Source organism: Rhinolophus ferrumequinum, chromosome 2 (genome assembly GCF_004115265.2).
Source record: "Rhinolophus ferrumequinum isolate MPI-CBG mRhiFer1 chromosome 2, mRhiFer1_v1.p, whole genome shotgun sequence".
Lineage (NCBI taxonomy): Eukaryota > Metazoa > Chordata > Mammalia > Chiroptera > Rhinolophidae > Rhinolophus > Rhinolophus ferrumequinum.
Window position 1 is genome coordinate 93,524,102 of NC_046285.1, and position 15,463 is coordinate 93,539,564.

At 38.7% G+C, this 15,463-nt stretch overlaps 1 protein-coding gene across 6 annotated transcripts in view; it reads right to left on the reverse strand.

The window, feature by feature from the left end:
• Positions 1-15,463, reverse strand: part of APP (amyloid beta precursor protein) — a 245,044-nt gene that overhangs the window by 144,088 nt on the left and 85,493 nt on the right. For all 6 annotated transcript variants that reach the window (XM_033127085.1, XM_033127076.1, XM_033127069.1 and 3 more), the window contains exon 4: positions 686-798. In XM_033127085.1, coding sequence (XP_032982976.1) covers positions 686-798 — 113 coding nt within the window. The remainder of the gene's footprint in view (positions 1-685; positions 799-15,463) is intronic.

Sequence of the window (15,463 nt, forward strand, 5' to 3'; positions counted from 1 at the left end):
CACACACACAAACCCAAAAAACAAAACAAACAAACAAAAAACCACTTCTACTAGAAAAACTTCACAATATATCAAAAAGAACAAAGAAATTTTGAAGGTGGTAATATCAAAAGTGACATTTTATGCTAATTATCTTATGTCTTTTATCAGCGTTGCCAAATTCAGGGGTAAGCCAAGGCTAGGGTTGATGCCATATACTCACCACTATGGAAAAATGAAGTTGGTAGCATGGTCTGGTTAACACAAAATTGGATAACCTAACTTACACACTGAATACTCCCTGTAGCCTTCATGTTGGTATTAGAGAAGTTCCTCCTGTTCTACCACTGTGTTCCCCAATAGATAATAGGAAAAAAAGGTTAAATTATTAAAACTTTGTATGTGATAAAGAAAATAGGTAAATAAAAAATAATTTGAAGAAAAAGTACATTTTAAAGTTTACAGAGTATAAGATTATAGTTTCTGATTTATAAAACATGGCACAGACATATAATAAGTCGAATTAAATAGGCCTTATTTTTGACTCCTTAAAAATACTCATGGATAGGTTTTTCAGTTTTTTTTAAACAATAATAATAATAAACTTATTTATCAACACAGCTGTTGCCTTGAAATACCCTCTAAAATGTCATTACCCATGTCCCTAGGAAAACTTCACTTTAAGAAAGAACGTATGGGCTCGTACCTCTTTGGCGACAGTGTGCCAGTGAAGGTGGGTTTCACAAACATCCATCCTCTCCTGGTGTAAGAATTTGCACTTGTCGGGAACGAGGAGGGCATCGCTGACAAACTCGCCAACTGCAAGAGAGGAGATGGCTTCCTGTCATTATGTCTCAGTGATCTTTTCTTTTTGTTAAGATTTTTATTGGGGAAGGGGAACAGGACTTTATTGGGGCACAGTGATCTTATCACAGGGATGGCATCAAGGAAGGATAAGCTAAAAGGACTCAGAAGTTAATCAGCTTTTTGAATGACCAAGTAATCAACACAAGAAAGACGAGTATCCTTGGAATGTTGAGTCCTGTGTCCTTAAGCAGCCCAGTTCTTTGCCACATCAATCTGGATAGTGAAAACACTTCCTACATGTTTTAAGTGGAATCTTTAATTAATAGGAGTGCCTGACTGGAAAGTTAATCATACAAAGAGCTGCCATTCAATTACAACACGGATAAAAAAATACAGATTGACATTGCCTAGGCAATCACTTGAGAAGAATCAAATAAGTAATTGCACACCCCTCTTTTTTCAACACTTCAATCAGTTTATAAACTAATAGAAAATGTAGCATTTTTCTACTTTGTAAACAAACAAAATCTATATATTCATTAAACATGTTTGTATTTCTCACACATACACATGTAGTTTAGTTCAATTATGAAAACTGTTCCTTAGACTTTTATGATATTTTTAAACAAAATGTGTATCGTGCCAATTATTTCTAGCATTGCTGGTACTGCAGATATACAGATATACATGGCGTCCAATAAGAACTCTTATTCTCATGAGGGTGGAAGTTGGATAATTATAAAGTAATACATAAGCTGTGAGCCTAATTTTTATTTGTCTTGTTCACTATAGTATCCCTAGTTTTAACAGATTTTGCACATAATAGGCAATAAATATCTAGATGAACGAAGAGGTTAAATACTGTAACAGAAATGAAGAAAGGGCTGGGCCAATATAGCGAACAAATCTGCTTGGGTGCACTGGGAAGGATCTCAAAGTAGAAACAACATTAGAGGTAAGTCTAAGTGGATGAGAAGGAGTATGCCACGTAAGGAATGAATGGGAGCTCTAAAATATAAGGATAATTTCTGTCTTGTTTAACATTCTACTCCCAATCTCTGGCCCAGTTCTGGCAAACATGACTTTACTGGATGGATGGATGGATGGATGGATGGCAAAAGGTACTGCAAAATGAAGGAATCTTCTGTGCAAAGAGAGACAAAAGAAAGGGCAAAGCATATTTGTAGAAGAAGCAGAAGTCTACTGTGGCTGGAGCACAGGGCAAGGGGAAAAGAGAGTGCAGAAGTAAATGAGACTGAAGAAATATGCTGGCCTCCAATTTCAGAGTCTAAGGTTTTGGATACTATTTTGGAGGCAACATGGGCCAAAAGATATTTTAAACAGGAACTACATGCTCAAGTTTGTTTTTCAGTTCAACACTTTAATCAACTGAAGGATGGAATAGCATAGTGAGACCATGAAAGCGGGCGGCCAACGGAGGTAGGCACTGCAATCCTTCGCAAAACATGCAAGACCAGATTTCAACCAGTGACTGCAAGTAAACACGGAAGAGAAGTTGTCCACTCACGAGCAAAAATAAGAATCTTTTTTCTTTCACAGTATGCTACATGAAATTTTCTGAAATATAACATAAAAAGCGATAAAAGGCCGGAGAAAGGGGAAAAAAATTTTTCATTCCCTTTACATAACAGGGTTCTTTAAAACTCTTTTCCAGTAAAGGCATTTAAGCTTTAGTTTGTTTGTACCTCACACACGCAAGATGTCTCATGATATGTAAGTACTTATTTTAATAAATAATATTTAGATAAAAATCTAAGCATATCATAGGGGATAAAGAACCTCTCATCTTGTGATGGATTCCTTAAGTCTTTAAGACAAGCGTGCATACCCACAGTATTGTACTGTAAGTTCCAGAGAATGCAAGATTTCTGAGACACAGCACCCCCAGAAGTTGTGGGTGGTTCTTGTTGGGGAAGGAACCCAGGATCCTGGACACCTACTCCATGGCAGTTGCGGGTGCTCCACGGGCATCACTGCATCTCATCTCCACAACTGCTGTGTTGTTTATAATATAAAGCTCACTTCCTAGGTGAGAAATACCTGCCAATAAACCTGTCTAAGGCCACCCACCCTCAAGAGATAATGACCAGAGATAAACATTAAGATACAAACCATAAGGAAAGACATAACATCGTAACGCAAGGATGTCACATTTGTTTCTTTTACATAGAAAACTATGAAACAACAAAAAATTAAAACCCAGATGAGATGGACAATGGACAATAAAACTAATCTCATCCAAAACCAATACACATTCCCCAGGTGGACTGTGCATAGTTTCTCAGGACAGACAATCCACTGGAGCTGTTAGCAGGAATACCGGATACTTGAAGCATCCCAATTTTCCAAGCCACAGGAAGCCGGAAGGCACCCATGGCATGAAGATGCCTGCTTCATTTCTTAGCATTGCTCAGTCAAACCATATTGCCCTAGTTACAAATGTTTGAAATACTCAATGATGGTTTTCTATTTTACAAGTAATTATTGGAAAGACTACAGGCCTGGACTGAAGCTGTTAAATCAGTTCATGAGATTATCAGAAGCAGATATAGGATACTCTCAACCTTGGCCTGAAAAGAGTTCTTATGGCAAAACTGGGTATTAGCTGCCACACAACATGTGTCTTATTTTATTGTCCCTTAAACTAATCTTCTGAGGACTAGAGTTCAATGCAAAGCTAAAGTCACTGAAAGATATTCGCCTCAGTAAAATCTAATGTTCATCAAAAGAACACGTATTGCATTAATTTATAAAAGGATGTTTGAATTTTTTTAAACTTGCAAAATAACAGACATTCCATTTAGTATTGTAAAGATGCTCTTAGGTTTCTAATATTCCACATAGCCAAGAAATATATACCCCTGCAAAGGAGATTGCTTTTATAAAGGATTAATACTGGTTATTTAATAAGCCCTCAGGACTAATGGCAAAATAGAAAACTCATTACATTAAATAGAAAACTCTAACATTAAAATAAAATTTAGCGACGACTGGCTTTTACAGCCTTGCTTACATTACTTCAAAATTGATAAAACATACTAGAATGCTACATCAGAAATTTTAAGCAATTAAACCACAAAAATCAGTTAAAATTTTTTAATAAAGAGTTCAAGAGTAGTGGTAACAATATAATGGACCCTTTCTCACAAACTGGCTTGGCTTAATATGATTTATGTTTTCTCTCTTTTTAATTCTAAAAGAATTATTCTTAAAAATCTATGATACAACAGGGAATATATGGGAACTCTCTGTACGTTTCACTCAATTTTTTCATGAACCTAAAATTGCTCTAAAAATAGTTTAATTAAAAAAAATATGATAGTATGCACCTGGAATTTCCATACGGAACTGTGTGTCCTTTTACTTTTAAAACAATCCTTCTGTTTATTTGGTTTGATCCTTCAGGTAATAAAAATTCTTAACAGAATTCAAGTGAAAAAAACAAAAAAAAACAACAAAATAAATTAAGTATCATAATGAGAAATTATGTTCCTGTTTATGCCAAACTTGAGAAAATTTGGCTCCATTTAATCCTAGTGGATAAATTCATCGATGTAAACTGTGCATATTTAACAATAACCATACAACCTGGTTTCTTGTTTTTAAAATTCACAATTTATTGCTCTCTCTGTGTGTGCGTGCATGCGTGCGTGTGCGTGTATATACTGTGCATATTTAACAATAACCATACAACCTGGTTTCTTCTTTTAAAAATTCACAATTTATCGCTCTCTGTGTGTGCGTGCGTGTGTGTGTGTGTGTGTGTGTGCGTGTGTCTCCAATTGAACGAAAATGTTCAAAGCTAATGAACAAGATCTGTGTTTGGCTTTTAGACTAAAATGTCTTGGCAAGGTCAACGATGATTTCTAATTCAGCTGGGCCTCTGCAGGCCTCAATCCAATGGCTCTTTGGTGGTTTTGAGAGGACTATCTCGCTCCAATTACCTCCTTTTGCAGACGGGAGGAAAAGAGCCCAGGTCAGCAGCTCGCCCACAGAGCCGACTGGTGGTGGAACTGGCCTAAAAACCTGGGTCTCCAGGCCCTCCACCCAAGAATGGTAACTCAACTCACTGTCATTTAAACTTCGGCCCAAATGGTTTATTTGGCAATTCCCTTTGGTTTTCTTTTTAAAGTAGACTCACTTTCAGTTTATGAAGTGCTTTAATGTTATAATCTATAATGCAGTTGTTTTGACAATAAAACTAGACTTAAGTTAGCTTGCAAGCCATATAAAACAGCTGGGAATCCATTCTGCTGTACAGACTAGACCACATGATGTACAGTGGCTTAAAGACAGGATGGGATTCTTTCTCTCCTGTAAGAAGTCTGGCATTGAGGCTGGGGTGGGTGCAGAAATTCGATAATGCTCTCGGGGACGAGGGTATTCCTATCTTTCTGTACTGCCATCGTTAGCAAGTTGGCTTTTGTCCTCCTGTTTTGTGCTCACAAAATGACCACAGAAACTTAAGACTTCACGTCCAAGTTCCAGGCAGGAAACAGGAGGAACACACCAAGGGATGAGGGTTTTTTCGGCCCTAATGAAGCTTTGCTGTTTTACATGGTTGGCACAGTATTCGCATTATCTACATCCTCTATGCCATCACCATGTTACCGGACCACAATGAGCTGCCAGGGAATCCCCACCAGTATTTCCGTCTGAGCACACTGTCACCGTGAACAGAAAATGTGGGATTGTTTCAGAAAAGCAGAAGTGGGAATGAATATTAAACAGGCAAGAAAAATTCAAAGATGGGAATGTAGTTTTTAATTTCCTCATGTTGCCTTTTCAAAGGACAGATAATGCCAGCAGGAAGGTAGAAATAAAAGTAGAAGGCCCTACAACTAAAGCCAAAGGGACCACGAATCCCTGCACAGGAGAAATGGGAAGCGGAAAGGGTGTCAGGAGATAGAGCAAAATTTCTCACCATGGAGACTACTCAAGTCATGAGAGTCAGAGTGGTACTGACTAGACTGATGAGAAGATTCCAGAACCATGTATAGGTGCTTTAAGGCACAGAGATCTCAGATGAATAAACATAGTTTCTATGAATTCACCAGGACTAAAGTGTGCTGACTAGAAATGTCTGCGGTCTTTGTGTTAGGTGCATCCTCCCTTCCTTGTCTTTAAAGAGTTAAAGGCGATTCAGGAAGAGGGGTGGGGAGGGAGCAGGGGTAAGAATGTTCTAGCAATGGAATTCCTGAAAAATAGCAAAGCCTCAGTTTCCTTCATGTTACGCTCCAGGCCCAGATCTCGCTCTCGAAGATAAGATGTCTGATAATTCTGGACTCCGTGCCTGGCAATGCCTTACATACTTTGTGTGCGTCATTTCACACAGCATGCTCAGAACCAAACAGTGGGCCAGCCACAATGATCTCACTGTGTAAGAGAGGAATGTGAGACCGAGAAGTTGTAAAATCAACTCAAGTCACAAGCACTGTAAATGGCGGAGTTGGGAGAATTCAACGAGTTAATATTCATAAAGCACTCGACTCAGTGCCCATAACAAAGGTGCTGAATAAATTAGAATTATCATCTTTTATGCCCTGTATCCATTCATCAACCACTACGGTTTCACAGATTATGTTTTTATTGACACATACTACTACACACGTGCATAGCAGAACGAGAACTGTGGGCGAATGTTTACTCAGGCAACTTTTTCATTTTACTATTTCAGAGTCTTATTTCACAAACATTCTTTTCCTTGAGTTTACTGCTTACATACTAATATTTTGTAACTTCCACATGTTAATAAATAGGCTGGAAAATTTTTCTGGGAAGCATTTGTGCTCAAGAGATGGAACGAATACTCACAGAAACAGCCAAAATATTTCTCAACAAACTTTCCGAGTCATAAAAGTTATGTTTTTTGCTTCAGAAAGTGGGTGGGTAGTTACTGGGTTCTTAAAGAGGAGCTGAGGGTGAATGAGTCGTTTTAAGAAGTGACTGAAGTTGTCATCAACATTTCACGGTAACTGTTATCAGATAATAGTGAAAACAGACAGATGGCGTTCTTAAGATCAGAACTATCTGCCAAATGACAGAAACTAAGCGGATGAAGATAAAGTAAAGGCAAAATAAGTGAAAACTGAAAGTTTCACTTAAATCCTCTCTAGTTTATTAAAGAGAATGGAGCCCAGCCTCACATACATACATACATAAATGGCAGGTTGAATACAAGGCATAAAGAGCGTTTGAGCAAGGCTTTGCATAACAAAGGTCTTAAAATGATATATATAGTGCAAAGGAGATATATATGTATGTAAATATATATATATATATATGTATACACACACACACACACACACACACACCTCTCCTTTGCTCTATCTATCTATCTATCTATAGGAACAAAATTAATGTTTGTAAGCAATCTTACAGCTTTCAAAAAGCCTCACATAGGTATGAGTTAATTCTGATACTGCTTGCAAATGTATGGAAATTGAACAATTAAGTAAATGGATGGTACCTTGGTGGGAGCCAGGTTTCCCATTCACTGTTGGAGTGGGAATTTACAGATAAGCAAGGGGAGGAGTTAGAATGATCCACAGGGTGATACATGAAAGTTGGAGACAAGATGAACTCATATTTGGCTTAATATAGATACAGATAATTAGCTATAGAAATATGTAATGTATAATACAAGCATGAGTGTACATAAATATATTGCTTCATGCTGTCAGTTGAGAGGGCCTAAGAGCAAAGACATTCCAGCAGAAAGGAGCACGCCAGGAGTCCAGACCTCAGTTTTTAAAATTATTCTCCAATTAAAGGTATCAGGGCTCTGTGGAGAAGTAGCTGATTCTAGGATGATTGGGGCAGAAAATATACAAGATGAGTCTGGAGCATCTTGTTACAAGAAGGGAAAAAAAAAAGGAATGTCAAATGAGCACAGGAACCAACTGAAAGCGCTCCCAATGGCCAAAGCTGGAATACTTTCATTTGAGTTGTATCAGACACAAAATAGTATTGGATTAGAACTCCAAATATAAAATAAATATCCATAAATCCAAATGACTGAATAAGTAAATAAATAAATTGGTGGAAAAGAGACAAATCTCCTGTGCAGAAGAATTCTAAATAGTTTATGTAGATACTCTGCCTTTGAGGAGGTGAAACTTAACTGTCTGCTCCTTCACTATGGGCTATGTATAGTAACTTCCTTCCAGCGAGTACAGTATGAATGGGGTAAAAAGTGTAACTTCACAGTGGAGAAACCTGAGAAATCAACCCCAGCTGGGTCATCAAGGTCAATATCAACACTGACATATCACATTGGTAATATGTGCCCTTGATATATGATGAAAAGGGTGCTTTACCTCTATGGTCTTCCTTCCAAATGTACCATATTAATGTAAGATGTGAATAACAGGAAACTCAGTGTGTATGTACATGATGGTGATGGTGGTGGTGGTGGTGGTGGTGGTGGTGGTGGTGGTGGTGGGGTGGGTATATGGAAACTCTCTGAAGTATCCTCTCAATTTTTCTATAAATCTAAAACGTTAAAAAAGTAAAGTCTACTTTAAAAAAATGTAGCCTCCATATGGAAGCCTCCATACAAACTTTTATGTAATAGGGACATAAGTATTTGCATCCACATCAACATCCTGGCCTTCAAAAGGATGTCCATGAAATGACTGAAGCTGAAAAGAACTAGGGTTAAAAAAGCCTACTAACCTGGGCTTCTCTTCTATGGCATCTAGACAAAGCTTGGTTTTAGATTTTCTTGGCAAGTCTTTTACCCTAATTTGTGTGGCACTTACATTCTTTTAAAAACTTCAAGAATTTCGGCATAATCACACATATATTGATATATTGATAGTAAAGGAAATTCTTTGCTTTCCAAGTTTAACCTTGCCTTAGAAATTGAAATGCTTTCAATTCCCTTTTGACCATCGAAGCGTCTCAGGCCTGATAGGATTTCTGCATGGCTGATAACAAAACCAGACTGGTCCATTGTAATGCTCACTACCCCAGTAAAGTGCTACAACAGTCCACAAATTCTGAATCATGGTTTCCTCATCCACCAACACAAGATTAGTTAATTGTTAAGTTCTAGGTGCTTTTACTGTTGCCTTTTTTTACTGCATTATTACTCACGTTCTTGCTTTGATCAATAATGGGCCTTTTCTGTTACTCATATTTGTAATAGTTTCAGCATCAGTTACAAGGCGTAATTATGACAATAATGGTTGTTAAGTCTCCCCAGCTTAGGGGGTTCTCAAACTTGAATGTGCTTCAGAGTCATCCCGGGTGCTTCATCCGACTGCAGACCCTACCTCCCTCCAGCACGGGACCTGATCTAAGTGGCTAGGATGGGCCTGAAAACAGACCTCCTCAGGGGACTCTTGATTCAGGTGGTTCATGGACCACGCTTTGAGAGATGATGTTTACAGCAGGGCTTCTCAAGCTTTAACGTGTACTTGAACCACCTGGGGATCTTGTTAAAACGTAGTCTCTAATTGGACATGTCTAAGGTGGGACCAATGCTGCCTTTCTAACAAGCTCCCAAGCGACTCCATTCAACTGTTCCTTCAGGTAGCAAGGGTCTACTTAGCATAATCCACTATAACTAATGTTACTAAAGGTTTTTTGGGTTTTTTTGGATTTTTTTTTTTTTTAAGTTACAGGTTGTTGCATTATGAAACATTTTTTAGATGGCTTGTTTTTTTCTTTTGTGGTAAAACAACTTACCACGTAACACAATTTACTGTCTTAACCATTTTTAAGTATATGGTTCAGTAGTGTTAAGTACATTCATAATGTTGTGCAACTGGTCTCTTTTCATCTTGCAAAACTGAAACTCTAAACCCATTAAACAAGTCCCGATTTCCCTCTCCTCCAATCCCCTGGCGACCGGCATCCTACTCTCTGTCTTCATGAACTTGACTAACCTAAGCACTTTATGTGGCTTGTACTTTTTAAAAATCAAAATCAAATCTTTCATGCCTTCCTTCCATAAACGTGTGCCCTGTCCTATAGATTTGTCACTTTGGTACCATCTTAAGGATTGAGCGCCTTTTCACACATCCCTAAGAGCCAAGGTGGTCCTGTTTTGTCTTTTCTTTCTTTAATCATAGAATATTTTAAAAAACAAAAACAAAAACAAACAAACAAACAAAAAAATGGGGAGGGTGGGGAGGGTAGAAAGAGTTCGAAGCCAGAGGGCAGAAAACAAGACGCTGACTCAGGAGAATGTAGTGATTTCCCTCTATGAAAAGCTGAGGCTAACAAGGCCTCTGGTCACAGAGGTTCACATAGGATGAGGGACAGGAATAAAAATCAAAACGTAACACAATGTGGCCTGATTTCAAGAGACCATTTCTGCTACCACTCGGTGTTGCTGAACACCACTCTGTACCCACTTCCATGAAGGATACAAAAGAACTGAGACAGAGAGTCCCACACCACAAGAGCACACAGTCCAATGGAACTAGAATGCGGGCCACAGAGGTAGTTTTAAATTCCTGGCAGCCCCATTCGAAGAGTGAAAGGAAATGGGTAAAATTAATTTTAGTAATACAATTTATTTAACCCAGTGTATCCTAAATTTTATCATTTCAACATATAATCAAGGTGAAAAAAAAGTACTGCTGAGATAGTCTAGATCCTTTTTCCCTCCAGACCAATTCTTTGATATCTGGAGTGCATTTTCTAGTTATAGCACATGTCAGTTTGGAATAGCCAAATTCCAAGCGCTCATGGGGGCTAGCAAGAGGCCGCCATTGGGCAATACTAGCCTAATATTAAATTTTAGAGATCAGGAATATCTTTCAAGGAGAGATGAGTTGAATGTGGACAGGCCGAGGTTATGGGGAAAAATCTGAATCGCAAGATGCAGGCCTACACAGAGAAATAAACAGTAAGTCTGAATATCCTGAGAAGATTGCATCCGTAGTTCTCTATGCTGTCAGCATAACACACATTGTAATCATTGAGAGGAGTGTCACTAGCGTTCAAATAGCCCTTCTTCCCCCATTTCTCTTTTTGTAGATCTCGTATTACAATTTGTATTTACAAGTGTGTGATTAATTTGGGTGCAGATTCTTAAGGCAGGTCTCCTTTAAGCCTAAACCTACTTGTCTTTAGCCTAGTTCAGTCTTCTGTATTCTGAGATGAGCTGAAAGGCAGACACGGTAGGGCTACCATCCTAAATTTTCTGTTTTGTCTCTTGAAACTATAAGTATCCTCACTGGCTGCTTTCTCTTAACAGGTTTTTTTTTTTTTTCATTTTTGAGTTATTAAAAAATTCATAACCTGATAGAATTGAAAGATGCAATTAATGAGGGTGACACATGGGCTTTTAAAAAGCCACAGAATTGCTAACAAAATACCAATCAGGGCGATGCACTGTGAGGCAGGAGAATCACCTGTTATTACCAAAACCATAAATTATACGGAGGGGTAAAAATACACTGCATATTTTTTTCCACATACTATACCCAGAAACTTATGTGTGAGGTAGGCTGTCATCAAGGAAGGAAGAGGTACTTTCACAGATAAACGTCTCAACAGAGTTGTGGACCTTCACTTGCCAACCCCCGACTGTTCTTTCCAACTCATTACCATCTGACCTTGCTCCAGCAATCTTTTGCAACTCCTCTTTCAAGGTCAATAGCAACAAAGCATTAGTCTCTTCTTAGCCCTCGGTCATTGTTCCCTCTACCATAACACTTTCTTCCTTTCTTAAAAAAAAAAAAAAATTATGTATTTAGTTTTTTCAGTTACAGTCGACATTCCATATTATTTTATATTAGTTTCAGGTGTACAGCATAGTGGTTAAACATTTATGTAATTTATACAATGATCTTAGTCTGTACCCACCTGGCAGTATATATAGATCTCACTGCGGAATCTACACAAAATAAATGAACAAAAAAAACAGAAACAGACTCATGGATAGAGAGAACAAACTGATGATTGCCAGAAGGAAGGAAAGGTGGAAGTAGGGTGAAAAAAGGTGAAGGGATTAAGAAGTAGAGATTGGTAGTAACAAAATAGTCACGGGGATGTAAAAAACAACACAGAGATTACAGTTAATAAGGGTGGCCAGTTAGCTCAGTTGGTTAAAGCGTGGTGCTGATAACACCACAGATGCTGGTTCCATCTCTGCATGGGCCACTGTGAGCTGTGCCCTCCTTAAATACAAAGAATATAGTCGATAATGTCACTGCCTTCCTTAAATTCAGTCTTCTCCTCTAGCTTTCCACCTCTAGCTGAGATGGCAATTGTTGTCCCACTCACTCTCTGTCTTAAACTAATTGTTCTTTCCCTCTCACTGACTTATCTTTTAATCATTTTGATTATAAAGTCAGACTATCCTCTCTACCCTCTGCTCTTACGTTCTCATTCAGATATATCACCCATGCCTAAGTATTTAACAACCTCCTCTACTCTCGGTGATGACTTTTCAGTTGACTTTTCCCATTCCTTTGCTGGACACCCACTTAAGAAAGTATTGTTCTCAGCAAATAGACTAGATTAGTATTAAGTGCCCACTGACCATTAAATCCTAGAAATGTACCCAAAGAACAATAAACAATTCCTCCTTGGATCACAAACCTATCTTATGTGGAAGCAAGTGAAGTGAAAAGAACCAGCATTCAACATTTTGGAGGAGCCCCAAATGGTGGCACTGCTGAACCAAATTCGAATTGGTTGTAAAATCCAGGTCCCTTTTCCCACTGTGCTCTGCTTCTGCTTTCTCAATAAATATCTATCACTCATTCATGTCCCTATCCCCATACGCTATACCGCTGCTCCACTCACACTGTCCAAAACTCCTGAAGTTGGACCTCACATCATGTCACATGTAGAAATGTTCTAAAATTCTGAAGTCCAGTAAACCACTGCCTGTGCAGACACTGTTACCTTCCAGTTCTCCCCTCTCCTTTTCATCGACTACAACTACTTATCATGACCCCACACCCCTGGACCCTTCATCACTCGTGAGGTCGGCAGAGGAGGTTTCACCGCCTTCATTCCATCTCCCGTGCTGATAACCAGCTACCACCCCCTGTGCTCATGATGCCCAGATGCAGCTGCTGCAGCCAACCTGTCTCCTGATGCCACACTATGCTCCCCGAGAGCTTATTAAGTATCCCTTCTGGATTCTCTCATGCATAGCCTAGACTTGAAATGCCTAGCTCAGGAGACAAGGCGGTTGTCTCCTAATAATCAGAGGAGTAAATGTCATTCTGTATTTCAGGAGTTTTCCAGCTCAAAACTTCTCAAGGAAAAAGAAAAAAAAAAAGAATTCATATCCTAAAAAGATAACACAACCACACAGAGCAAAAGGAAGCTGACAAAGAATGAAAAAGACAAAATTATTATATATCATGGTATTTAATGAAAGAGCTAGCCAGCCAGGAAATAATTTTGATATGGTATTTGGAATTTCACACAACCTTTTACTGGTATGAAAACATCGCCCTAAATTCCTAAGGCTTTGTTAACACAGAAAAAAGGATTAGAGTTCTGTCATTGTACCCACAACGTTATCTAGGGAAGACGGACACAATATCTAATTGAATAAAAAATATAATGAGTATCCATGGTTCATCAAACGCGTCAATAAAAATGTTTTAGACTGTGAGTTGTGTTTCAAAAACCATGTGACCATGTGATCTTTTCAATGGGGATAGACCAGCTAAATGAGACTCTCTCCCTCTTACCACTCCACTGTGAACTTAGAAATTGCCACTCAAATTTGTAAGCGAGGCTTATTTTCATTATTGTAAACCAATTTGCCAAGGGTTAGCACTCCTGAGAGAGCTGAAAGAATTAAATTTCTGGACTTCTAAAGAAGAGGATTTGGGGCAGGAAATTACTACATTAAGGCTTCCAAAAGGTGCTATCACAAACTATTTATTTGAAAATTCCTCCTGCAAAATTCTGATCCCACTTTTCTAACCTGGTGTCTAAGGATGGCTTCTAGGTCAGACCCAACTGAAGTATCGGTCTATACCTGCTGATACCCACAAGTAAAAGCTAAGAAATTACTGTGAATCTCTGTAGTAATGAAACAGAAAGCCCACATAATAACAAATAAATAATGGACTTGATAATAAAGAACATACTGGAAATCTGTTTAAAGATAACTCAAAAAACCGTAGGAAAACCTAAGGTCCATTCAGAGCCTTCCTTAATACAGATTAAAAGCTATTTCTGTATTGACAAAATCCCCTGTGTCATACAACAGAATGAAAACACAGCTACTCTTGAACCTAGTAATTTTCTTTTATCACTGCAACTTCAATCATGGATGTCAATGAAAATTTCTGTTCACTTTGCTATTTTTCTGCTTCACTGGATTTTATAATGAAAACGTCTGTTCCTTTCCCACAGAGAACAAGGGTCCTTCAAATTTAACACACCAGGCAAAGAGTGAATGTGTTTGTTTAGATGCAAAAGCATTCAAATGTGCCACTACAAGCCGCAGCACATTTATGGATGCTGCAGTTTAAAATTTTCTTCAGGCATCCAATGAAGGTGCACTCAAGCTTCGATAATCTACAGGCTAGTTCTTCCCCTCTGAACACCGTGAGCCCCACCCATCTTTCCTGGCCCCCCTCACCCAGAAAGCGGGGGGCTCTGCTAACGCCCATCCCATTACCTAAGTGCCCACCAAAGTCCCTGAAAAAGCTCCATCTTCAGCTGACCTTTCCAGGGAGCAAATATTTTGAAGAACAAGAATCCCAGGCATGGATTAGCTGAGACTTTAAATAAAACTAAATCTTCACTAGTTTTTTCAAACACAAAAAGTGTTTGAAGAAGGCAAACTCTTATTTTAGGCTTAACATATATAAATGAGGAAATTGTGTGTGATCAAGGCTTATAATTATGGGGGTCATTCTAGAGTAGCCTCCCATTCCAAATAATACAGTTTCTGTCTTTTACCCAGAATTATAAAGATGACCTAAATGTAGATTGGAGGAAAACTATACTTAGGGACTCAGTTGTTTTAACCTAGAAATACTGTGATTTATGGAAAATGCTGAGGAAAGACTTTGATTTTTGGTAAGAATACTTGGCTATCGGAATCATCTAAGAAAAGTGTAAGTGATTTGCTATTTTTCTGGCCAAAACCGGACTTTCTAATAATGCAATCAGGCTAACAGGTCATGTGATGTCCATTACATAAGCCGAAGGTGACCCATTTAATGGTTTCATGAAGTGTTTACTCAAGGTCGCCCACAAGGAAGGCATGTCTGCCTTTCTCTCAGTCAAAAGAAGAAAGGCATTTCGCTCACTTGACCTGACACCCTGCCCACTCATGCCATTACATGATAATTCCAGATGTTTCGTGAGAGTCAGCAGAGAGAAAAAGAGAAGTGGCAGTGTAATTATGGTGTGAGGAGAAGGCAGTGGGGAACAGGCTTAGACGGTACTGAGAAGTTAAGGAGAACAGAAAAGTGTCAGATGGATTTGACAATGTAGCAAAGAGCGCATGCACCGGAGTTGAAGGGATGGATGCCTGGTCACCGCTGGCTGTGTCGAGTGTTGGAGGTGAGAAAGATAAAATAGGGACGGCTGACTACCATGTCAAGAAGCACAGCTGTGAATGGCTAGAGCAACAGTGGGAGTTACAGATACAGGGACAAGTGACTGACGTGAGGGCCCCGTGGTCTCTGATAAACAGAGAAACATGAGGAGG